The sequence below is a fragment of the Leopardus geoffroyi genome, chromosome C1 (assembly GCF_018350155.1).
Source record: "Leopardus geoffroyi isolate Oge1 chromosome C1, O.geoffroyi_Oge1_pat1.0, whole genome shotgun sequence".
NCBI lineage: Eukaryota > Metazoa > Chordata > Mammalia > Carnivora > Felidae > Leopardus > Leopardus geoffroyi.
The window spans coordinates 200,897,983-200,923,572 of NC_059328.1; the positions used below are offsets into that span (position 1 = coordinate 200,897,983).

Here is a 25,590-nt window from a genome sequence, read left to right on the forward strand (position 1 = left end):
GGCCCCGCCCCCGTGGCCCCGCCCCGTGGCCCCGCCCCGTGGCCCCGCCCCGTGGCCCCACCCGCACGCCGAGGCAGGTCCCCAGCCTCCCAGCGGATGGCTGCTCCCGGGAGGCGGCTTCCTGACTCCGTCTGGGTCCTCCGCCAGACTTTGTCCCAGGCACGTGTAGGTGAGACTGCTTGTTCGTTGCTTTTTCTTTCTTTCTTTTTTTTTTTTATTTCGATGCCATTGTGGGGACCGGAGGAAGGGAAGCAGACAAAAAGCGGGCGTGTGCTCCTCGAAAAATTCAATTCTCAGTGCTGTAGCTCTCGTGGTTAATTAAGATGAAATAAATCTCCAGGGCATCTGGGGAAAGAGAGGCTGCAGCTCGGGGGAGCCCTGCTGCGCCCGCCTGCCTCCGACGTTCATGGATGCTCTGGCTCCAGTGGCTGTGGACCTCTGCTGGGAAGGAAAGAGGCAGGATTAGCCGCGGGGGAAGAAATCTGGCCTCCAGATCCTTTCACCCTTTGGAAGAGACCCCGAGGAGGGGGTGGGGGGAGGGAGTGAAGGGTGCCGTTGCAGTAATCCACAGAACCAAGATACTAAATGATTTTAAAAAATAAACTAGAACCCACCTCCAACTCGTCTCCCTTTCCCCGCCCAACAATGAACAGAAGAGGCAACATTTACCAGGTTTGAGATCTAATCCCTTTCAGCCAGGCAGCATAAATTGATGAGTCTGCGTGCTGCCTGCAAGAACGCATCTGTAGGTGTGTGAGATCCTATCCTCCAGTTCATTCCTTAGGGAAGCGAGCATCCTGAGGATGGGGGAAATTTCTTACCGGCGGTTTGATACCCAGTAACGGTGAGTTATTATTATTCAGATCCTCCTCCATATCGTCTAGCTTCATGCTGTCAACCCACCAGAGTGAGCTTATACCTGGACTGGCCTAGTGAGACGTGGCCTAAGAATTTGGCAAATCTGGGGGATGTGTGTGGTGCTGTGGTCTTCACAATCCAGGCAAGATGCTATTTCTAAGTCTGCAGTCAGAGTACTGTATTTTCCCCTGCAAGGTACTGAGATGTTGTAAAAGCAAACAAATGCCATCATTCTTTTGTTGGGCCCACCCATCAGCTGGTTATTCACAAAGCTAATTAGAAATGGGGTTTGTTGAAAGTGGAATCAGATATCACTTCCTCTCTGGCCCTCCATCCCCCTGCCCTTCTCTGACCTCCTTTAAGAAATACTTGCCCGTCTGTCTTTGCAGATGACAGCTTCCAATCTACACTCATTAAAGAAGGGAAGAAATCTCTTTATCCTCCCATTTGCTAGATAGTGATTTGATTCCAGTGACAAAGTATTTTTCTTAAACAGGAAGAGAAACAGTGAGTCAATTCTGAGGGCTTTCCTATTCCAGAAAATTCCATGCTTTCTTTCTTGGGAGCAAAGAGCACCTTAAATTTCTTTTAAAGATAATTTTATCAAAGATATAATTTAATGTGGTTTGAGACATGGTTTGGACCTGTGGATTCACAGAGCTCTGGCTGCCCAGGTGGGTCAGTGTGTGCCTGGCTGTGCTGCACCTTTGCGCGGCAGTTGGGCTGGGGGCAGGGAATTGAGGGATTCTGCAGTCCTCCAGTGAGAAGGTGACTGCACTAGCTTTAAGCCAGTTTTGCCTCTTGAGGATGACAAGGAGCCATTCCTTGGGTGCAAGGAAGTTGCAGTCTGAACAGTCAGAAAGCTCTATTTTCACAGTCCAAAGAGAATCAGTGATTACGAGAGATGTGGGGTCTCTTTTGAGAGATCCTCTGTTAAAATGAAAGGGCCTGTGCTCTTTGCCGCTGCGTCTCACTTCACTGAGGGTTTGAAAGTCTGATTAACCCCCAAAGGCCTGGAAGTACAGAAACAGCTGCCTCTTGGAGGCTCTTTGCTTCCAGATTTTAATTCTGGCTCCTGCGTGAGCCATCTCCTCTGTGGGCATCTACGCCAGGCTCCACTGACATTCCTTTGGCCGAATCGAATGCTGCCCTGTGCTCTGCATCACTGCCCCCTTTGTCCTAGGGAAAAAGGCATCTCCAGGGCCATGATCCTTGCACACTCCCCCTCTGTCATACCCTATTAGCACTGACTATTGACTCCCTTCATCTTCTGAGATGCTCACGCATCTTTCCACCCCTGCCCCCCCGCCCCTCCCGTCTGCCTGGTGACTTCCTTTTCTCCTGCCTCAAAGCAGCTGCTGGCTCCTACTGACTGAGGCCTGTGAGACTCTCAGCATTCAGAGAATCTCGGTGCTAAAAGAATGTCAGTGAGGCATCTCGTCACTTCCCACCTAGAAGAAAGAGCAGGCCTGAACCAACACCTAAATAAGATTCTTAACCAGCTTTTTCTTAACCAGTATTTTGCCAATATTTATTGAGTATCTGCCACATGCTGGGTACTGTTTAGGTGTGAATCATACGGTACGGGGGACAGTACAGTTAGGTGTCCCGGCCTTTGGAGAGCTTTTTTTTTTTTTTTTTTTTTTACTGTTTATTTATTTATTCATTTGAGAGAGAGAGAGAGAGAGACCAAGAGAGAGTGCGAGTGGGGGAGGGGCAGAGAGAGAGGGAGACAGAGAATCCCAAGCAGGCTCTGAGCTGTCAGCACAGAGCTCGATGCGAGGCTTGAACTCACAAGTTGTGAGATTGTGACCTGAGCCGAAACCGAGAGTTGGATGCTCAACAGACTAAGCCACCCAGGCGCCCCTTGCCTTTGTAGAGTTTTTATTCTAGTAAATGTGTGTGACGGCAGTGGGAATGGAAGGGTAGAAGGGGTATATGTGTCATGGGAGGTAGGACAATAAACAAATAAAAGATTAGACAGTGAAAATCCAGTTTTACAGCTCTTCACGGTAAGATGTGCAAGCTCCTTGTAACCCACTACCATCACTAACAGGAACTCTTTCCTCTGTTGACAGTCAGATGCCTCTGGATGATGAACCAGCCACAGTGTGAAGGCTTTTCAGGACAGGTAGGTTGAGCAATGACAAGAGAAATACTGCTCCCAGGACCATGAAGGAACAGGGTATAATCTAACTCACAGCCAGTTTGCAGCAACTGGCAAGAAGTTGGGAGGTTGGCAGGTCCTGTCGCCTCATTGTTCCGATCGATTGTCATCAGTCTGAGCTAAATTCCCTTCCACCTTTACATTGGTGCGGCTGTCTTCTTGGCAGGGGCCAGTGGTAATTTTCAGTGGTAAAATAGTTAACATTTTTTTTTTCCTAGCCGGCCTATTGCATCTCACGGCGGTAAAACCACAATGCTACTGGCAGAGTATGGAGACTCCAGACAGGTGATAAGTGGCCCTTTGGGTGACAGATACAGGAATCAGAGAAGAATTGAAAGCAGTAAGGCTGGAGCAAGGCACAGTTCACTGCAGTAATAGTAGAAATTAACTTGAAAATGATCATGCTCTACCCTTCCAGCCCCAGTTCAGGTTCCTTGGAAGAGGGAGATGTGTCCATATGGGAAAGGTACAATAAAACAACTCCTGGGGGGTGGGGAATAAAAGAAAACCAACCAACCAACCAAACAAAGCAAACAAATAAAACTCCTGATTGTTCTTAAATCAATGGCACAGGGCACCCTGATTTGGAAACTGTATAAACCAAAGGTGGCAGAATAGCAGACCATTTATGTTCTGTTTTGGTTATTTGTGTGGTAATTTATTTAAATTTGGACTAATCATGACAATAAAATCAGGAACTTTCACACGAAATTCCAGACAACCCATACCAAATGGGCCTGCATTTCTCTGTGAAAGCACTTGGTTGAATAGTGGGCTTGGTGGGTTGAAGAGAGGGAAACGATAACTTCCTATTTCAGACAAGACCTGAACTCTTATGCTTACCATAGCCCCCACCACTCCTTATTGTAGCCAGATGTTGAACCTTGTTGTCATTGCCATTTATTAGCTTTTTTCCAGCCATAATTCATCCATGTGAGTTACTTTCCTTCCTGCAATTAATTGCACATAAGGGCAGAGGCTTCAAAGCTTCCTGGTTTCTCCCCCCACCAAATCCCCAAGTTCTGCAGGGTATCTGGATGGGTTTGGAGAAGGCACTGGATCACGTTTGCTCCCGTGACCATCTGGGAGCAGAGAACTGTGAGCAGACTCCAGGAAATTATGCCTAATAGCGAGAGGTCCTTGAACCAGCAGTGGAACACCACTCTGGAGGTGTGTGTTTTGAGCAGGGCTGGGGGCAATTAGTGACTGAGTGATTGGAGGGGGACTGGCCAGCAGGAAGCCAAGAACTAGAGTCCTTTGTGATGACTCAGCCCTACAAAGGCATTATAGCTCGATAGGGATGCTCATTTTGTGGTGTTGTGAGTCTTTGGGCTTTTACTGAATGCCTAAGAGCTGTTGGTTTTCTTTTAATAAAACTGCTTTGGGGACACATTGGCTAGCTTACTAAAGCAGAGAACACTATCTGTCTTAGTCTGTCCAAGCTGCTATAATAAAAATACCATATAATACCATATACTGGGTGGCTTAAATAACAAATATATTTTTCTTATAATTCTGGATGCTGGAAAATCCAAGATCAAGGTACTGGCAGATCCAGTGTCTGGTAAGAGCCTGATTCCTAGATGGCCATTTTGTTGCTGTGTTTTCACAGGGTAGAAAGAGCAAGAGAGTTCCCTGAGGTCTCTTGTATAAGGACACCAATCTCATTTGTGAAGGCTCTACACTCATAACCTAATCACCCCCCAAAGACCCCCACCTCCTCATACTGTCACTTTGGGGGTTAAGATTTCAACACATGAGTTTTGGAGGGCCACAAACATTCAGTCCATAATAGCATATAGTATATGGACTTCTAGTGGGTTTTTGGTGGGGCTGAGCCAACATCAATGTGACATCCTTTGTACTCGACGGCTGAGTTGTTTTTTTTTTTTTTTTTTTGAGGGGGGTGTAGGGACAGAGGGGGAGAGAGGGAGAGAGGGAGAGAGAGAGAGAGAGAGAGAGAGAGAGAGAGAGAGAATCATAAGCAGGTTCCATGCCCAGCACAGAGCCTGATGTGGGGTTCAATTTCACAACTGAATGAGATCATGACCTGAACCAAAATCAAGAGTTGGACACCTAATGGACTGAGCTAAGCTTTAGAATTTCTGGCCCACCTGGGAAAATAAAAACTGCTTAAACCAGCCATTACCAGGTATGATGTCATTTTATGCTCTAACTTTGAAATGTGTATCCAGATCTGCCTATGCATCAGGGCCGACAAATTAGAACACAGCAAAGAGATTAAGACATAAAATAACTTCTTGGACAATCCTAGTATATTAGGTAGGAGTTTTGTATAGCTGCCTTAAGAGACCAAAATAATCCTGGATTAAAACACGGAAAATACTTTTCTCTCATATTACAACCCAGAGGAAGAGAGTTTATGGCTGTCCCAGTGACTTTGATTCTTTCCATCTCAGTCCACTGTCATCCTTAAGGGGTTGCTTTTGTCTCCATGGCTGAAAATGGCTCATCAAGTTCACATTCCAGCTCTCAAGAAGGTGAAAAGAGGAAGGAGAGGGCCACACAGGGAAGTTGCACACATCACATCTAATCACATCTTTTGGCCAGAGACTAGTCCTACGACCACACCTAGCCTCAAGGGATGCTGGGACATGTTATCTTTAGGAGGGAAGTAATGCGACCAGCTGAAACCTCCATTATTGGAGGAGAAAGTGGATACAGGAGAACCACTTATCAACTGTACCATAACGGGGCTTATTAAGCACAGAGGAACTGTTTAATGTCTCTTTATTAGACTTTTCTTCAGCGTCAGTTTTTGACAAAATCAGGCTAATCTTTAATTGCTACCACTTTATACTGCCCCTCCCAACCCAAATCCTTAATCCAGTCACTTAAAATTTTTTTATTGAACACCTTTCGATGGCCTACTTATACAATACCATTTCCTAGACCCTATAGTCCTGTAGAGGAGATAAACAATGAACAAGTAAAATAACAAGTAAAAGTTACAGATGTTGATAAGTCTTGTACATGAAATAGGCTGTTGTGAGAAAGAATAATGAATAGCAGGATGGGAGCCTAGTTGAAGGTTTGGTGTTGGGAAAGCTTTGGAGAAGGTGACAAGTGAACTGAGACTTGGGAGATAGAATGATGGTGGCCATGTGACAGGACGAGATTGGAGCAGATACCAGGCGAGGCACACAGTATTTAAGGCCTCAGGTGCTCCTGAGGAATACATAGGCAGCCGAAGTGATTGTAGTATAGGAGGTATGTATGAAGGAGGTGGTATATTGCATAGGATGGCACGGTGGGGAGGGGCCTCATCACACAAGTCCTTAGGCCACCAGAAAAAGTTTGGATTTTATTTTATACCAATGAGAAATCACTGGAGGTTTTAAGCAAAAAACAGCATGATTTTATTTGTTTTCAAAAGATATTTCTTACTGCTGAGTGGACAATTGATTGGAAAACAGCAGGAGTAGGAGCCAGAAGACAAGAAGCATTTTTTAGTACCACAGATGAGAAAGGATGGCCCCTTAGACAAGAATGGTAGCAATAGAGATGGGAAAAAGTGATGGATGAATTTAAGAATGCTCTGGAGAATTTCCATCAAGAGTGACTTAAAACCAGTTATTTTATGCATATGAGTCTAAGCATCCTCTTTAAAACCTAGTTTTCCCTTGGGATGACTGAGAATCCAGAGTTAGTGGTTGATTGAGGTTAATATCCTGCTGTACAATATTTGTTAATCATTGGACTGTGCCATAAGTGGAGAATATGCAAGGCCTGCCTTCCAGAGAAAAGAGCAAAGCCCTGTCTCTCCTCTGAATTCTATTGATTATGAAGCCTTGGAAACAGGGGAAATGTGTTTCACTCTCTCTTTTATGGAATCTAGAAGGAAGGAGAAATGTTCAGAACCTGCTTCTCAGATCAAATATTAATGGAATAAAAATGATATTAACCACATAATAAAGTGGACAAAAATGGGGAAGATAACTAAACCTTCCTTTCTTAACAGTTATATCCTATTTCTGAATAGACGTTTTCCTTTCTGCTCTGTCCTATCAGATCAAAAGGACATAGTGTCTACTATGTGTCCAGTCACAGGGTCTTACCATGGGAGGTGAAGAAGCATAAGACAGTTCCTGATTTCTAAAATTTTATAATCTCCCTGGGAAGAAGAATGAAAACTAATGAGGTCATTCATACTCAATACAAGATGATATGTAATGCTACATAATTAAGCACTGAGAGAGCATAGTACCAATAGCAGAGGCTACTGAAATACAGAGTAGGAGAAGGCAAAAGAAAGGGATTAGAAACTAACATTAGGGAAGTATCAATCCATCCTAGGCATTTGACCCTTGAACACTTAGTCCATTGTCCCCACTGTTCTGCAACAACAGGACTGGGGTGGGGAGAGATGGGTGTGCTGGGGTAGTCACAGAAGGGGACACCAGTAATTGAGTCTGTCTTGCCCCAGGCTTGAAAGGGGTGGAGCAAAGTGAAGATGGTGTTAAAAGCAACATAAGTAGATATGTCACTAGTCATGCTGTGGGGAAGGGGAAAAATTGCTACTGAATCCAAAGGTGGGGCATGAATTGGAGAACCTCAAACACCAAGCAGACCCTTTAGATATATTTTAGTCCAGAATGGCAAGATAGTGATGATTACTGGACAACATAAAAATGATGTTTTGTTCTGTTAATCAGCATTTAAAATGGTTGATGAAGAATTCTGGAATGAGAGGCTGAGAAACCAGCTTGGAGGAAGTAGTAGGAGAGCTGTGCTCCAGTGTGAGGTGGGGTGGAGGAGTAGAGATTCAAAGGGAGAGATGAACAAAGAGATTTCCTGGGAATGATTGGCAGGACTTAGAGACGGATTACTATTAGAGACGTGGGAATATATCCCTAATATGCGAAACAGACTCATGAAAGACAACTCTAGGGGTTTAAGTATAGAATCTTGGGTAAATGTTGGCAGGCAGCATGGCCCAATGAATAGAACATGGGCTTTGAAACTAGCAAACCTGGGTTCAAGTCCCAGCCTCATCACCATGTCACCTTGAGCAAATTACTCCTCTAAATGGGGATAATAATAATACCTATTAAAAAAAAATAGTACCTACTTGATTGGTTTGCTGTAACAATTAAACAGTATGATTACACCAAGGAGTTCTGGTTTTTACTGATTTTAAGTCCAAATGTCCTCACTTGTAAAGCAGTATTTGTTTTATAAGATTGTTGTGCCTGAGACAATTGTATAATATCTGGCACATAGTATTGTCCAAAAAATATTAAAATATAATTAAATAGGAAAATGCATATATAAGCAATTAACACAGAACCTAACAAATTATACAGTCAGTAAATGTTATCTTTTATGAATAGGAACAGTGTAAATGCTGTAGGGTTTCCTTCTTCATCCCTTTCTCCTTTCCCTTCTCTGTTTTCCTATCCTCTTGGTAATCAAAGAGGTTAAGTCTGCTAGAAATAAAAATGATGAGTTTGGTTTGAACATGCTCAGCCAGACATGGCAAGATATTTAAGTGGAGAATATCTAGATATATTAATTCTATATAATTAATTCTATATTTGGGCATTCTTGGCATAGAGGTATCGATAGTCAGGAAGGCTGCATATTTCAACAGGAAGAAGAAAATGTGCTGTTGAGAATAGAGGGAAGTCAGTTGAAAATTGAGTCTCAAAAGCACTGGCTATTACAGTTGAAGGAGACAAATAAGGGAGTAGAGGCAGACTGAGGGCATGAGAAGTAGCAAGAGAATGATGGGAGAAAGTCAAAGGAAGGGGGCGCCTCAGTTGGTTAAGCAGCTGACTCTTGATTTCGGCTCAGGTCATGATTCATGAGTTAAAGTTGTGAGCTCAGAGCCTGTTTCAGATCCTCTAGCTCTCTCTCTCTGCCTGTCTCCCACTTGTGCTCACTCTCTCTCTCAAAAATAAATAAACATTAAAAAAAGGAAAGAAAGAAAGTCAAAGGAGGTAAGGGAAGGTTCAAGAATGACTTGTAAATAAGGAGAATCAGATGGTAAAATGATCACTGCGGTCACACTGGTGACTTTCAAAGCTGTATTCCACCTAGAAAAGAGTGGCTCTATCACCAAAGGCAAGAGGAATGAGGTTGAGATAGCAAAAAGTGAAAAAACAAACACAAATCAAACCAAGAAAACAGAAATACAAACTCATCAGCTGTCTACTGCAACCACCACTAACACTTGACTTCTAAATCTTGGTTGGGAAATTCTGGGCTTTGAAGTTATGCAAATGCTTATATTCAAGTTATCATACTTCTTTATATAATGGTGAGCTTGTTGAGATGTGGAAATGAGGTAACGTGTAAAAAACTTACCTTACAGCCTGGCACATAAGGCTTGGTAAATGCTCATTTCCTGGCCTGTTCCTTATCTCTCCAAATGACTTACCTGTGTGTGTGTGTGTGTGTGTGTGTGTTGGAAAGGAGTTTGGGACTAGGGAGAAAAAGATGGTAAAGGGAACAGGACATTGGGAGGAAAACTGGTAATGAGTGACTATAGATTATTTGATGAAGAAGCTTAGTTGTGAAAGGGAGAAACAGGACATCATATAGAATAAGTGGCAAAGTGAAACCAGTTTTTCTAGGCAGGGAATTCTGGGATTGTTTGTAGTTAAAACCGAACCAGTGAAGGGGAGAAGTTGGAAGTATTAGAGAGGGAGAAAATCAAGGATGTGGAAGAGGTAGGATCAAGAGTACGGTTGAGGGGCGCCTGATTGGCTCAGTCAGAAAAGCATGTGACTCTTGGTCTTGGGGTCGTGAGTTTGAGCCCCATATTGGGTACAGAGATTGCTGAAAAAATAAATAAACTTAAAAAAAAAAGTACAGGGGCGCCTGGGTGGCGCAGTCGGTTAAGCGTCCAACTTCAGCCAGGTCACGATCTCGCGGTCCGTGAGTTCGAGCCCTGCGTCGGGCTCTGGGCTGATGGCTCAGAGCCTGGAGCCTGTTTCCGATTCTGTGTCTCCCTCTCTCTCTGCCCTTCCCCCGTTCATGCTCTGTCTCTCTCTGTCCCAAAAATAAATAAACGTTGAAAAAAAAAATTAAAAAAAAAAAAAAAAGTACAGTTAAAGTAGTCAAGAAGAAAATCTGCTCCCAGATCACTCACTCTGGGGGAAACGAGACACTGTTGTGAGGAGACTCATACAGGCCATGGAGAGGCCCAGGAGGAACTGAGTCAGCACCATGTGAGTATGCCATCTTGGAAGCAGATCCTCTAATCCCATCCAAGCCTTCAGATGACTGCTGCCCTGCCATCTTCAGAGACCTTGAGACAGAACCATCCATCTAAGGCACTCTCACATTTCTGACCCACAAAAGCTATTCACGGGAGAGCCACAAAGTTATTAAGAGAATTAAATTGACAGAATACTAAAGGGTTCAGAAACTGTCCAAAAGAAAAAAAGGCCTTTGGATCCCCAAATTCTTTAGGTAGAAAGCAGACTAAGCAGACTAAGAAGCCACCACTCAGCTGAGACACTCCCAGATTCCCGACACACAACTGTGTAGGATATAACACGGTTGTTTTTTTTTAAATCTCTAAATTTGGGGTAATTTGTTACATGACAATCGATAACTAGTATACTTTGCTCTGAGACACATCTGATCAAATGAGATCAGCAAGCAAATAGAATTAAAAAGTTCCCACAAATTTAGGAAAAACCTTGATAACAAGTAATCACCAGAAGTAGTTTTAAACCTGTTTGATCAACAACTGCCTATGTGAATATGCTTTTGGATATTCCCAAAAAGCATGGCCCACCCATCAGTGAAAGCCCCAGTCGGCCAGTCAGGGGCAAATTCACTAACCTCACTGACTTTTAGAAATGAGATACTGACTCTAACGGGCTGGTTTCCAAAAGCATCACTACTGAGGGAAGTTGTTGTTGATCAATTGAACTGCTTTACAACTCGTTCTGATGGCTACTTTTTACCACAGCTACAGAGTCATCTTTTCCTAAGTTGGTGGAACCATTTAGTACTCTCAAGCTCCAAGCGTGCATTTATTTTGCCCTACCACATCCCCCTAGGTGCCACCCTGTCAACAATGAGAGAGAACAAGTTGAACAAGAAAAATGGGGTTTGCAAGTTGGCCTTCTCTCCTCTAGTCTTTGGAATTCTTGTCTCCCTCTAAACATGTTAGTACATCTTAAAAGAAGAGGAAAGGGGTATAGAAGTGAACCAAAATGGTGAAGCACCTTCTTCCCGCTCTGGGGAAGCTTTGGTCCTTAGAAGATACCTTTCCTCAGCCTGAGATGTGCTTGAGGGCTCCACCCCTAGTTTAAAAACTCCCACTGTGTAGAAGGGTCAGGGAAGGCCCTTCGCAGGCTGCCTGGGAAACTACAGAGGAAAATAGAAGCTCTAAGTTGGAAAACACTGGATTATACTAGCCTCCTGTCAACCTTAAAAATAGAATATCTAGTTATATTACCAGCAGAATGAGTTTATGCAGGAATGGCAAAGGAATCGCAACTCAGGACAAGCAAGCTACGATGAACCATAGACAAGTCCCAAGAGACAAAGGGAAGGTCCGCTTTTACTAGGTTTTAGGAGGAAATTGGGGAGGGTTGTTTTGAACAAGTTCATTGAAAAACAAGAGTTCAAGGCTGTGGCAGTTTCTCATTGACTGCAAGCAGTGGTTAGTGAATTGTTGCTGGGGCAGAAAAAGATCCGCCTTCCTTTTCATAAAAGCAGGAGATAAAATTCCAAGTGAAAAATGGCCTTAAGATAATTGTCCAGCTAGGGCGCCAGGGTGGTTCAGTTGGTTAAGTGGCTGACTTCAGCTCAGGTCATGATCTCCCAGTTTGTGGGTTCGAGCCCCACATTGGGCTCCATGCTGACAGTTCAGAGACTGGAACCTGCTTCGGATTCTGTGTCTCTCTGTCTCTCCAAAATAAATGAACATTAAAAAAAAAAAAAAGATAGCTGTCCAGATAATTCTTAATTTTCTCTCTCTGCTGTTTGCACAGGTTGCACAGGTTGAGTGATACCTGCGTGACAGTTCTCCTGTTAGGGCTTCTGGACTCCATTTTATTTTATTTTTATTATTTTTTTTTTTAATTTTTTTTTTTCAACGTTTATTTATTTTTGGGACAGAGAGAGACACAGCATGAACGGGGGAGGGGCAGAGAGAGAGGGAGACACAGAACCGGAAACAGGCTCCAGGCTCTGAGCCATCAGCCCAGAGCCCGACGCGGGGCTCGAACTCACGGACCGCGAGATCGTGACCTGGCTGAAGTCGGACGCTTAACCGACTGCGCCACCCAGGCGCCCCTGGACTCCATTTTAAATGAAGTTTCTTTTATTTATTTTTATACTCTCAAGCTCTGAGATTTGTACGTTAGGGTAAATATAAAGTGTTGTGCTCAGAGGTCACCCACATCCTAGAATTACCTTGGTATTGATGGGGTTTGAAGTGTTGGGGTTCCAAGCTGATGACCGAGAAAGAATTCTTGAGACGTCTTCGGTGTAAAAAGGTAGTTTTATTAAAGCACCAGGATGGGACCCGCGGGCAGAAAGAGCTGCCCCAGGATTGTGAGGAGTGACTGACTATACGCTTCGGAGTTGGGGGACATAAAGGCAAGGGAAGTTACACGTGTGGGCCTTCCAAAGGCAAGGGCATATGCCAAAAGAAGACTCACAGGATTCTGGAGGCCTGGCTGTTGTCAGGCTAAGGTTGTGTTTCCCTCTAGCAAAGCGTTAACATTAAGACAGTTAGGAGTTCTTGAAAGAAATGTTATACTCTGCTTGCACTGAGTCTTTGTCTATGGGCTGCAGGTTATAAGGAAATTTAATTTTATCTACCATTTCCTTCTGCCTTTGTTTCACACATCAGCATGACTTACCGAGCATCAGTTTTACTAGAGGACTTGCACCAGGGAAAACATTTTTATATTAAATACAGACTCTTAGAAAGTAGAATTCAAAATTCACAAACATTTTTATTTTTTATTTATTTTTTTCAAAGTTTATTTCTGACAGAGAGAGAGAGAGAGAGAGCTAGGGAGAGGCAGAGAGAGAGAGAGGGAGACATAGAATCCGAAGCAGGCTCCAGGCTCTGAACTGTCAGCACAGAGCCCAACGCGGGGCTCGAACTCAGGAACCGTGAGATCATGACCTGGGCTGAAGTGGGACGCTTAACCAACTGAGCCACCCAGGCGCCCCCACAAACATTTTTAATAACAAACCTCTAGCCTTAGGGAAAGCTACAGCCTAACCTTCCAGTCCTTTCTGGCTGGATGTCTACTCTCTTCTGCACTGGGGCTACTTTGGTAGGAGAGCACTGTTTGAGCTTCTTGATACCATTAAGGCAAACATAAATACTCCTTAAGGTAACGTCAATATTCTAGTGATTGTGTTCTTTGTCTTCTAAATCTGTTTATTTCAGGAAGCCTTTGTGTCCTGGATCTCTCTGTTCTTAGGTGTGTAATCTAAGATGTCTTTCAGTCTGGCCACTTGCATGTGTAAGATTGTGAAGATAATGAAGCTCTTTCTGTTTAAACAGCCTCCCCTTCCCCAGGCAATGTCAGGCTGTGAGGACTTCCCATAACGTTCCACTTACATCTGTGGGCATCTTCAGTTCTGTCACTTAGCACCTTCTTTGTCCCAATTCCTGGGCAATGTGTTCCAGATACCTGCAAGGTGATTAGGACTAAGTACCTGCAATCCAGTGGAGAGACTGAGAAGAAAATTAACAACTGGAGGACAAAGGAGAACCTGGGCGAGAGGGCAGTAAGCCAGAGCTACTTGCTGGGAAGGTAGTTCAGCCTTTCGGGGGGGAAAAGTCGTTCCATTGGTCTTAAGATGCATCCAAATTTTAGAAACATTAAGATGAGGAAAAAAATGTGTGTTTTGGCATTTGAAGAAATATGATATAGAGTCGGCCTTGTCACATGATAATATCAAAGATGCATAATTTTAATACAGGAGCTTTGCTTCAATTTGAGTAGCGCTTAGAGCCTAGTTAGATTTTTTGGTCTGTTATTTTTGCCCCCCTGGCAGAGCCAGCCCACTAAACATTAGGACCATTTAATACAAATGAGAGGAGAAGCCTTGTTACTGAGCATAAAGAGAAACCAAGGAGTGTGCATGTGGGATTGAAAGAGAGGAAAAACTCAGAGGCCACTGAAAGAAAATGAAGACTTGGAAATTGAGAACAAAAATAACAGAAAACTGTCAACCTGGAGTCATAGAGAGTGGCCAGTGTCCAGGATTCTGGGGTGGCAGGGTTATGAGTAGAATCTAACAATTCTCAATGAGTTGTTTGTGAACCGGGGAATTTGCTAAATAGTTTTTACCAAGTATAAACAGGTATTTATTTGGTAAATAGTTTAGAAATTTTTCATATTGATAGAAGTTGTTGTTGTAGTCAGATATTTTCCCAGTATAATTACCAATAATATTGGATAACAACAAGGCTGTTTGCCTCCTCTACCCAGTTTAAAACTGGGTTTGTTAAAAGTGCATGTGAGGGGGGCACCTGGGTGGCTCAGTTGGTTAAACATCTGACTCTTGATTTAGGCTCAGGTCATGGTCTCACAGTTGGTGAGTTCAAGCCCCACATTAGGCTCTGTGCTGTTGGTTCAGAGCTTCCTTGGGATTCTCTCTCCTCTCTCTGCTCCTCCCCTGCTCTTTCTCTCAAAAATAAATAAATAAACTTAAAAATTTTGGGGGGCACCTGGATTGCTCAGCCGGTTAAGCTTCTGGCTTTGGCTCAGGTCATGATCTTGTGGTCCGTGAATTCGAGCCCCGCATCAGGCTCTGGGCTGACAGCTCAGAGCCTGGAGCCTGCCTTGTATTCTATGTCTTCCTCTCTCTCTCTGCCCCTCCCTGTTCGCACTCTATCTCCCTCTTTCTCTCTCAAAAATAAACGTTAAAAAAATAAAGTGCATATGAGTATTCTGGTTAGTAAAGGAAGAAGAAATAAGATAAATGGAATACCACTATTTTGTAACTCCTGATGAATTGATGGGTCTAGACAGTGATCATCAATGGGTACCAATTTCACAAGAAATGGCCAAATTGCCATTAGGTGCCTTCACATGGTAGTACAAAATGCCCTCTATAACACTGTCTGGCCAAAACAACCAGCCAAAAACATTCTAACATGAATCTGATCAAGCCTATCTAGCTACCAATTTAGAGGAAATACATGGTTCAGAGGAACACCCTACAGGAATGAGATTAGCAAAATCTAGGTCATGGCAATCTGCAGGATAAATGACCCACCTTCTTTAACAAGGAAATGGGAAAGGAAAAAATTGGAGGGTGAGCATATAGACCTGCACTGTCCAATAGAGTAGTCAGTAGCCACAGGCGGCTATTTTTAAATTGGTGAGAATTCAATTAAAAAAAAAAAAAAAGCAATTCCCCAGTTTATGAGTATCATTTCTAGTGCAATGCAGAAATTCTAATGGACAGCATTGCTATAGACAAACAATTATAGGATCTGTGTGCATTGCATAGACCTTATTTGGATCCCAATTCTAGAAAATAGACTTTAAATTGTTAAACAGAGAAATTTTAAGTGACTGGATATTTGATGACATTAAAGAATTGTTTTTATTTTTTAAATATTTAAATATTTATTTATTTGTTTGTTTGTTTGTTTATTTATTTATTTAGAGTGGGGGGAGGGACAGTGAGAGAGGGAGAAAGAATCCTAAGCAGGCTCCACGCTGTCAGCACAGAGTCTAACGCAGGGCTCAATCCCACTAACTGTGAGATCATGACCTGACCAGGAATCAAGAGTTGGATGCTCAATCGACTGAACTACCCAGCTGCCTCAAGAATCGTTTTTAAAAAATGAGGTGTGATGGGGTGCCTCGGTGGCTCAGCTGGTTAAGCGTCTAACTCTTGATTTTGGCTCAGGTCATGATCCCACAGGTTCATGAATCTGGGATGAAGCTCTGGGCTGTCAGTGCAGAGCCTGCTTGGGATTCTTTCTCTCCTGTCTCTCTGCCCTTTCCCCTGTGTGTGCTCTCTCTCTCAAAATAAATAAACTCTACAAAGAAGCTCTTTTTAAGAAATGAGGTGTGATGATGATATTGTGGCTTTTTTTTTTTTTTTTAAGAGAGAGAGAAAGCATGCACGCATGCAAGCTCAGGAGAAGCAGAGACAGAACATTAAGCAGGCTCCAGGCTCAGTGCAGAACCTGACTCGGGGCTTGATCCCATGAGCCTGGGATCATGACCTGAGCTGAAATCAAGAGTCAGACACTCAACCGACTGAGCCACCCAGGCACCCCTGTGGTCATCTTTTTTTTAAAAAAAGAGTCCTTGTATGTAAGAGGTACATACTGAAATAGTTAGATAAAATGGTGTCTGAGATTTGCTTTTAAATAAATTGGCTATGAATATTTTGATTACTGTTGAAACTGGGTGAAAGGGACAATGAAATTTCATTAAAATTGTTCTCACTTTTGTACAGGTTTGCCTCTTTCTAGAATAAAAAGGTTCTCCATTTACATATGTTTGAAACTGTTCATAATGACATATTTTTGAGTTTCTGTTTTTGTTTGTTGTTGTTGTTTTTAAAAGCATATGAGCAGCTAGCTGCCTCAATATGACTAACTGGGAATTTGCTAATTTCCCCCTCTTTAGTAGCAGCACTGAAAACATTTCTCTCCTCTTAATGGTTCAGTGTACCCAAAACACAGGCCAATCAGTGTCTTCTTTAAAAGACGTTATACAGACTTTCCTCTGTCCCTACCTCTCTTTACCTGGAGGACAGAAAGAGGAGAGAGAATGTTAAAAGCGGAAAAGTATACATCCTCTCTACTGGTCTCCCAGAATGTGATAGGACAGATATCAGGAATTTTCTGGGATCTTGGGCCAACAAGAAGCCAGGAGATGGGTGCCCTTCATAGAATAACACCATAGTAGACATGGTTGGTGATGTTGTGCCATCTTTGGGGAGCTTACTGAAAGTTGCTTTCATCCACTTGAGTGTAGTTGTAACGCAGGTCTTGGCAGCCAGAAGCCTGAAGTACTGGTCCCCGCCATCCAAATCGCCATGTTTGGTGGGAGTGACAATAGTTTTTAACTCCCATTTATCTATAGGGCTTCCTCACCCAACTTCCTTTTACTCAGCATCTGGCTAAACTGAGGAGTTTTGCATGACATTACAAGGTTCTGTAAATGACAACATATTATTGCAACACACATACCATTTTATTCACAGGAATCCAATTTTGTGAGAGTATTTCCACAGCCCTCCCAAAATACAGTGTTATGAGACGCAAAGGGAGGAGAAGGCTTCTGCCAAGGTGAGAATCATTTCCCAGACCCCTTTCCATCTCACCCTACTTGCTTCCTGTTGATGGCTTTGCTTTCGTATTTTATGTGGAACTTATTGGTGGAACATCTTTGCATAGCCCCATCCAGGAAGAAGCTCTGTGATGTGTGGGTCGTGAGTTTGCTCAAGCAAGTCAGACACTTCACAAGGAATAGCGAGACGTGAGGACTGGGATGGAAGAGCTGGCACCAGTAGAAGTCCAGGGACAGCTCCCAAGCCCCCACCAGGGCTCTCTGAGGAAGGCCATGGCCGCTGCCCTCGCCCTGGATGGGGAATCCACTATGGGTCGCCGGAAAAAGAAGAGGAAAGAGTCCCGCCCAGAATCTATCATCATCTACCGGTCAGAAAATGAGAAACTGGATGAGGAGCCTGGGGAATCAGAAGGTGGAGACCGACCTAAAGAAGAGGAGGGGGATGATTTCCTAGACTATCCTGCAGATGATGGTAAGTCTCTGGGGCCACTTACTTAAAGCCACAGGAAGGAATGAGGATTCTCCAGAAGACAGACAGGGATTCCCTCAATGACCTATTTCTTCTTGTTGATACAGTTCTTCTCACAATGTTGCAGTCTTCATTCAACAAAGGGACAGTATTTATTAAGCATTTACTATGTTCTCTTCTCAGTGATATGGAGACCTCTGTCCTTTCTGAACTCCTAGTGTAATAGAAGAGACTGACTTATACACAGAAATTAGTAACACAAGGAGATTATGCTAATTATTTAGTACACATAAGATAAAGAAGCTGATAGTTGACTTTTACAAGAATCGGGAAAATGCAAATTATAACAGCAAGAAGTTATGATACCCCTTTACACATAAGTTGGCCAAAAGTTGGGTAAAATATGATAACATCAATCTGAGAAAATGGATATACTCTCATATACCTCAAGGAGAAATGGAATCTGCTTTACCCACTTTGTAGGGAAGTTTATCAGTATTTATTAAATTCCAAATATGCATATCTTATCGTCTAGAAATTCTTAGTATCTACCCCATGAAACTTATGCCCATAGGCATAAGGATGCATGAATAAGAATGTCTGTTGCTGCTAATGAAGCCGTGGACTGTCTGGATTAAGCATCACCACGCAGCAGTAGACAGATGAGGTATATCTATTTGTGTAGATGCTCTACTCTCTAAGACATAGGCCCACAGTGGACAAGGCAAGCAATGTCCCTGTTCTCATGCAGTTTACCTCCTAGTCAAGAGAAGACACACAGTGAACAAGTCAGTAAATAAAAGGTAGTTTCAGAGAGTGATATGAGTTGCAAAGACAATCAACCATGGCGATGGTGGAGGGCATGGGGAGAGAGATTGCATGGCTGTGCAAGGGCCTCTGAGAAGTGACATTTGAGCTGATATTAAGGAGCTAGCTATGAAATGGTCTTGGGCAGAGCTTGTAGAGGAGGGGGAGCGGCAGGGGCAAAGACCCTACGATGGGAGCACCACTGGCCTATTCAGAGAATGGAGCTATTTCTGTGTAGGGAGTATAGGGAACTGTGGGAGGATGGGCAGAGGTGTTTAAGAGGATTATGCTGGGCCTTGCAATCATAGTAAAGAGTTGGGGATTGGTTAAAAGTGTAAGGGGAAGTCAGTGGAGGGCTTTTAAGCAAAGGAGAGACACCATCCCATTTATATTTCTAAACAACCACTCTGGCTTCTCTATAAAGAGTGGATTATAAAGGGTAAGAGTGGAAGCTGATGAGAGACTGTCGTATCACTGCAGCCACAACGGCACTAACATAGAGGCCAGGACAGGTGATAGCGGGAGAGACAGCTAGGGAAGAGAGGCAATGTGGAACTTGTTAACGGATCAGAGGCAGGTAGCGAGAGACGGGGAAGAATCAGCAATGACTCCACAGAGAAGTAGGTGGTGGTGTCATTTACTGAGATGTGGGAGATTGTGAAATCCTTAGGTTCTGGGGGAGCAGTACAACTCTTCTATCTGAATAGTCAGAGTCCCGGCCACTCTCCCAGGACCTACTCTTTAGGCGGGTGCATTCGGTCCCTCTTGCAGTCAGGGAGTGAGAAGTCCTGCCCATACTCTCCCCCACCTCCACTCAGAGACTACTTTCACATATGAAGGACCACAGACCTCCCTGTTTCAGTATCTCCAGCCTCACTCCAGGATGGATGGCCGAAGGATGGCCATTTAATGGTGGTGGTGGTATGTGGGTGTGCGCATGTGGAGGGGGGGCATTTGTGATACGGGTGGTGTATGTGTGGTGTGTGTGTGTGTGTGTGTGTACAGAGCTTGGGTATGAGGGCTGAGATGCCCCCAGGCATGTGAGGAAGCCTTTTCTCATGGAAGCACAGAGACAGGGCTGAGAAGGGAAGGGGAGCAGGGTGTCCGTCAGTCTGTACACACACGGTGCCATCTTCACACACGCTAGTAGACGCTCCCAAGCAGTATTTTCACAGCACTTATACACTAGAAATAAGATCATTCTAAAGCAGTGTCTGTGGCGAAGTCCCTCACACCTCTTCACATCACAGAGACTGTGCCAAGATTGAGGCCCAGAGAAGTGGGGAGACAACACTCTCCTGCTTCGCCATTTTCTCAGGGCCCACCTGTGTGGAGGGAGAGTTCACTGGGGGAGTCATAAGACCAGCACCTTCCTGAGGGAGGTCCACTCAGTCCATCACTGAATCACTGACTCTAGGACTGGGCCAGGTGCTATGACAACAGGAACTCTTGTACCCAGCCCCCAGCTCAGGGGATGACACTGTGATGAAATGCCCACTCTTCTGACCTTGGCTTCACCTCCTTAATGCCCTGCAGGTATGTGGAACATGCCTTTGGACAGCCGCTATGTCACACTAACCGGGACCATTACTCGAGGGAAGAAAAAGGGCCAGATGGTGGACATCCACGTCACATTGACGGAGAAGGAGCTGCAAGAATTGACGAAGCCAAAAGGGTCATCAGGAGAAGTAACACCTGAAGACAGAAAGGCCTGCCAAATGGGAGTTGACCGTGGGCCCCACGTGGTCCTTTGGACGCTGGTCTGCCTGCCTGTAGTCTTTATCCTCTCTTTTGTTGTCTCGTTCTACTATGGCACGATCACCTGGTACAACATCTTCCTCGTGTACAACGAGGAGAGGACCTTCTGGCACAAGATCTCATGTTGCCCCTGCCTCATTCTCTTCTATCCAGTGCTCATCATGGCCATGGCCTCTTCCCTGGGCCTCTATGCTGCTGTGGTCCAGCTCTCATGGTCCTGGGGAGCATGGTGGCAAGCTGCCCGGGACATGGAGAAAGGCTTCTGTGGCTGGCTCTGCAGCAAGCTGGGCCTGGAGGACTGTTCTCCCTACAGCATCGTAGAGTTGCTTGAATCTGACAATATCTCAGGCACTCTCTCCAACAAGGACTCCGCCCAGGAAGTAGAAACTTCCACTGTCTAAACTTCCAAGAACTTATTTCCTTCTGTGGTCCCAATAGCCTAGATATCATCTTCCAATTCCAGAAGATTTGTTCTTTACATTAGCCCCCTACCCGTCTCAGTTCTGGAAAATTCTAGCCCACACTCTTCTGTCCTACCATCTTGATGGTTCCAGGAGAGCAGGGAACAGAAAAGCAATTTATGCCAAAGCAATACAGCCATGGGTAAATTCTTCTCATTCCTTGCTCTAAAATGACCATTTATCTGGGACAGGAAGCTTAGTTGTGTGTAAGTTCAGGAGCTTGAAGATACTGGTGCCTGGAACCCAGGGGAGTATGTGACTAAAGGTGACAGGGTGAAAAGGGAGGCGCCAGGGAGACCAAGTTCACCAAAAAGAAGTAGGATGGAGAGAAACAGGAAGCAGGGCTACCACAGCGTAGTAGGGATAGTGTAGTAAAGATCTGTGTGTATCACTTAGATTTTGATTTAGTGGCATATGATTAAAACCCTAAAATATCCGTAGTTCAAATAAGATGGAAGGTTCTTTATTTCTTGTGCAGAAGTCTGGAGGCAGACCACCAGGGGACCTGATGAAGTCATCCAAATCCTAGGCTTTATTCCCCTACCATTAGTAGGAGGTAGCCCTCTTTGTCCTTGTCTTCAACACCTCTGTGCTGACTCCAGCTCCGGCCATCACACCCACCTTTCTGGCAGGGCAGAGGAAAGGGCAAAGTGCCTATCTTCCCTGTTTAAGGAGACTTCCCAGAAGTGTCACTCAACAGTTCTTGGATCTTATTGGCCAGACCTTAGTCACATGACCTCACAAGCGCAAGAGACTGGGAAATGTCTTTTGGTTGGGCAGCTATATTCTAGGCTAAATTTTTGGGTTCTGCTAATTTAAGCAAAAAAAGAAACATGGCTATTTCGGCAGGCATGAAAGAATCTCTGCCTCATAGTAATTACTTAAATATATCCAGATCCCAACGTGCTAATATAGTTTTATTTATTTATTTATTTATTTAGGCCTGAATGTTACACAGAGAATTTATACATAGATACTAGCTATATATACTATGTATATGCTATAAATAGATATTAGCAGCTCATGTACTTTGCAATTAGTCTGTAATGTCATGTGGTTTCAGGGTTTTTAGGAAGGAAGAGTGAACAGTTGAATGCAATTGGTAGCCTAACTTTTTTCCTGGTAGTGAAGGCAGGACTGGGCAGTGATATTTAATCTAATCTACATATTAACGATTGTGTAGGGAGGGATTGAAAACTTCCCCCAACAGGGATCAGTAGCCCTAAGCACGTAGAAGACAGAGTTAGCTTTCTGTCTTTTGGCAAGACCTCACTTACAGCCTCACTCACTCAGACCTTTCTGGAGTTTAAGGAACAGTGGCTTTCCACTGTGAAGCTTGTGTCTTCCTGGCCACTAGGGGGTGTAAGCCAGATGAATACAGTTTGATAGAATCTGAACCTTTTTTTCCTTTTTTTAAGTTTATTTATTTATTTTGAGAGAGAGAGAGAGAGGGAGAGAGAGAGGGAGTGCATGGGAGGGGCAGAGCCAGAGGGAGAGAGAGAGAATCCCAAGCAGGCTCTGCATTGTCAGCACAGAGCCCAAGCACTGGGGGCTTGGACCCACGAACCTTGAGATAATGACCAGAGCCAAAATCAAGAGTTGGACGCTCAACCAACTGAGCTACCCAGGTGCCCCAAACTTTTTTTTTTTTCCTTTTTAAATTTATTCTTGAGGGTGTCTTTCTAATTTCAAAGAATTGAATCCCAAGAGGTCAAGCAGATTTTGGAGGTTTGGATCCTCACAAGAACAGCTGGTGCCCATTTCTTGTTCATGTCTCAGGAAGAAACTGTGGAAAGACCTGCCGTGAATCAAACCAGATGAGTCAGTAGTGCCCTCTCACGGAAGGCCCGGGGCGTTTGCCTAATGTATGGCGAATGCCACCTTCAGAAGAACCCCTTTTGAAAACAACAACAAAAACTTAGCTTCACACGAAACGAAACAAAACTTTGTCCAGCATTTTTGAAAATAAACTTGGTGCTCTCTGGTGCTTTTGCAGAAATGTAAAAAATTGAAACGAAGACAAAGAAAATAAAAATAAACTCTAATTAACATTTGTTCACATAGCCTTTGAATGTCTCTAAAATGGCTTTGAGTGCTTCAGCCTGCAGAAAACGGATGAGCGTGGTAGCTGTCCTATATATGTATAACCATCTTCATATGGATCCTTATATCTTGAATCTTTCCACTAATTTAAGGGGATTTACCTAAGCCTCCATTAGGAAGTTGCAACCACACTTGTCACATTTTTCTGGGACGAGGGAAACCAATGGCCAAGGCCAAACATAATCATGATTAGGACTAGGGTATAGTGGCCATGGTGGCATGGAGGAGGATGGGGTGAAGGTGAGGTTCAAGGGATTCTTAGATGAAGAGGACATGGCCTTCATCCTAGTTAGGCTCACAACCTAGTGGAAGAAATGGGCTTATAAACTGAAATCATTCAAAAAGGGCTCTAACAAGGTTTGTAAAAGCCTAGACTAGAGACAGGAAAACTTAAACAGATCTAAAGCGATCTCATCTTTGCTGTCAGCAAATACCTAGAGAATAAATACCATACAGGAACATTCTGTTAGCTCATAGTTATTCAATCTTCATGGTGAATATCAGGAAGGAAGACTATGCTTTCCAACTGCTTTGCAGCCATAATACGCTGAGCTGGGTAAACTATAATTGATCCAGCATGATGATATTGCTATTTCTAAACCATCTTGTCTATTGACATTAAGCAACACTTTCATGTCAGTTCAAGTCCAAGGGGGCATAAAACCCTTATTCTGCAGGATTTTCATTTTTTTAAATTTATTTATTCATTTTGAGAGAGAGAGAGAGGGAGAGAGAGAGAATGAGTAGTGGAGGGGCAGAAAGTGAGGGAAAGAATCCCACATAGGCTCTGCACTGTTAGCACAGAGCCTGAGGCAGGGCTCAGACTCAACAAACCATGAGATCATGACCTGAGCCGAAACCAAGAGTTGCATGCTTAACTGACTGAGCCACCCAGGCACCCCTCCAGGATTTTCAATATAACAAGATGCTAACTTTTAAAAAGTGTAGATGACCTAAAAGTTTCCTTGTGCCCTTGATGGCCATCCGTTGCAACAGCTTCGTGGATGACATAATTCCCCCTCCCGCCCCCCCCCCCCCCCACCTTTTAAGATGCAAACAAGCAGAAGTACTAGAACCTCTTATTCCTCCCCGGAAAGGAACCTGTACTGGAGAATGTGTGGGTGTGAGAGAGTGGGGAAGAGGGAGGAAGAGGAAGAGAAAAGAGAAGAACTAGAAACGACATGCAAGACAAAAGCACAGACATTGTTGACACAAAATGAACAAACCTTTTAGAATCTCTAAAAGTAAGAAAGACTTTTATTCAAGCCCAAGTGATGACAGCTGCCCAGGAAACATGCTCTTTGGAGAATGAAGTTTTTACAGGGTTATGTACTGTAAGGCACGAATCACCAGCTTAAACGCAAAGGGATGCAGGGAGTACGAGTATTGATCGATAACTCAAGGACAAGATGGGTTCCGTCATCCACAAAGCAGATGTATGATGTACATGTGGCAGCCCATACATCAGGTTATGTACAGTCATGCTGACTTAGTAAGAAACCTAGAATGGCTTTCTTTGTCTATCAGGCCTTTCGAGAGTTTTTCTCTCATCAACATGAAGGTTACAAATTTCCTTCACCATAGTGAATTTCCAGTAATTCTATCTACTTGTTACATAGAAAAAAATTTTTAAATAATATTTGAGTTTTAAAAGAACCCCTTGGGTTTGAATCAAAAGCTTGAAGTGATGTGACATGGGCTGTGAGCACATGATCAACATTTTTTTAATTAAAAAATGTTTTTATTTTTTTCATTAAAAAACGTTTTTATTAAAACACAAGGACCAGATGTGTGGGCAGAAAAAGCTTGGGATGGTGAGGAGCAATTGGTTATATACTTTTAAGTTGGGGGGTAGGTGGGTGAAGACAAAGAAGATTCTAAAATGGATTTTCATATATTAAAGATGACTTATAGGATCTTAGAGGTCTGACTATTGTCAAGCTACAGTTGCTTTTTGCCTCTATCACAGCATTGACATTAAGGCAGTTGTGAGTTCCTTGAGGAATGTCATCCTCTGCCTGTCTCAAGGATTTGTTAATGGCCTGCAAGTTGTAAAGAAATTTAATTTTACTTACATCTTTTTTGCCTTTGTTCTCCTCATCATGAAGAGCCTCCCCAGTTCTATGAGCACGCTCTGAAAATGTCTGACTCTACTGGCACCAGTGGATAATACTGTCTCCCTCCAGGCCCCTCCTTCCTCATGGTATCCTTATCTTTTCAGCTTCAGTTTCTGCTTATCCCAGGCTCATCTGCAAGAGGGAGAGAATCTGGTTGGATTTGATTCCCCGGTTTGGACATAAGTTTGCAGCTACTGTGCAGATTGCGGGACCCTTCGTGCAATCACCTCTCAGCTAGTTGGTCATTCGGTATAGAAGATCGCTGTTTCTGTGCAAGGCTAAAGCAAGCTGGGCACTTTCTTTTGAAAGGGGCAGTGAGCATGTCAGGCACTGTGACTGATAGCCCCCAGATCTAGAACACCTCCCTAGGTTTGCTTTTGGAATTAAACCTCACCTCTTCCCTTCCAAGCCAGCAACACTTCAGACTATTGGGAAATCCTTAGCGGGTGCTATGTCCTGCTTCCTGGCCTGTGCACGTCCCATTTCCTCTGCAAAGAAAGGAATCAATCCCACTCCTGATTGCCTGGAAATCTTCCTTCAGTAGTTGGTTCCAAAGTCATCGCATCTGTTTACT

At 43.8% G+C, this 25,590-nt stretch overlaps 1 protein-coding gene and 1 long non-coding RNA gene across 5 annotated transcripts; one reads left to right on the forward strand and one right to left on the reverse strand.

Annotated features, from left to right (window-relative positions):
* The first annotated feature begins 40 nt into the window (after positions 1 to 40).
* On the forward strand, positions 41 to 22,845 carry TMEM169 (transmembrane protein 169). 4 transcript variants are annotated; one of them, XM_045481170.1, is made up of 3 exons: positions 41 to 169; positions 17,409 to 17,773; positions 20,114 to 22,845. In XM_045481170.1, the coding sequence occupies exons 2-3, from the start codon at positions 17,503 to 17,505 to the stop codon at positions 20,734 to 20,736; spliced, it is 894 nt and encodes a 297-aa protein (XP_045337126.1). In that variant the 5' UTR covers positions 41 to 169; positions 17,409 to 17,502; the 3' UTR covers positions 20,737 to 22,845. The 4 variants fall into 4 exon arrangements, with proteins under 4 accessions (XP_045337126.1, XP_045337129.1, XP_045337127.1 ...); XM_045481173.1 differs by lacking the exon at positions 41 to 169 and adding an exon at positions 677 to 844; XM_045481171.1 differs by lacking the exon at positions 41 to 169 and adding an exon at positions 2,928 to 2,989.
* On the reverse strand, positions 22,482 to 25,581 carry LOC123599434. The gene is made up of 3 exons (XR_006713146.1): positions 25,411 to 25,581; positions 24,975 to 25,148; positions 22,482 to 22,594 (listed from the first exon to the last, which is right to left on the reverse strand). It is a non-coding gene; the product is annotated as an uncharacterized LOC123599434 (long non-coding RNA).
* Positions 25,582 to 25,590: the final 9 nt, after the last annotated feature.

Bases quoted from the DNA above. Each gene is read 5' to 3' on its own strand.
- TMEM169 (XM_045481170.1), top strand. From the start codon at position 17,503: ATGGAAGAGCTGGCACCAGTAGAAGTCCAGGGACAGCTCCCAAGCCCC. The intron at 17,774-20,113 runs GTAAGTCTCTGG...AATGCCCTGCAG, and splicing joins AGACTATCCTGCAGATGATG to GTATGTGGAACATGCCTTTG.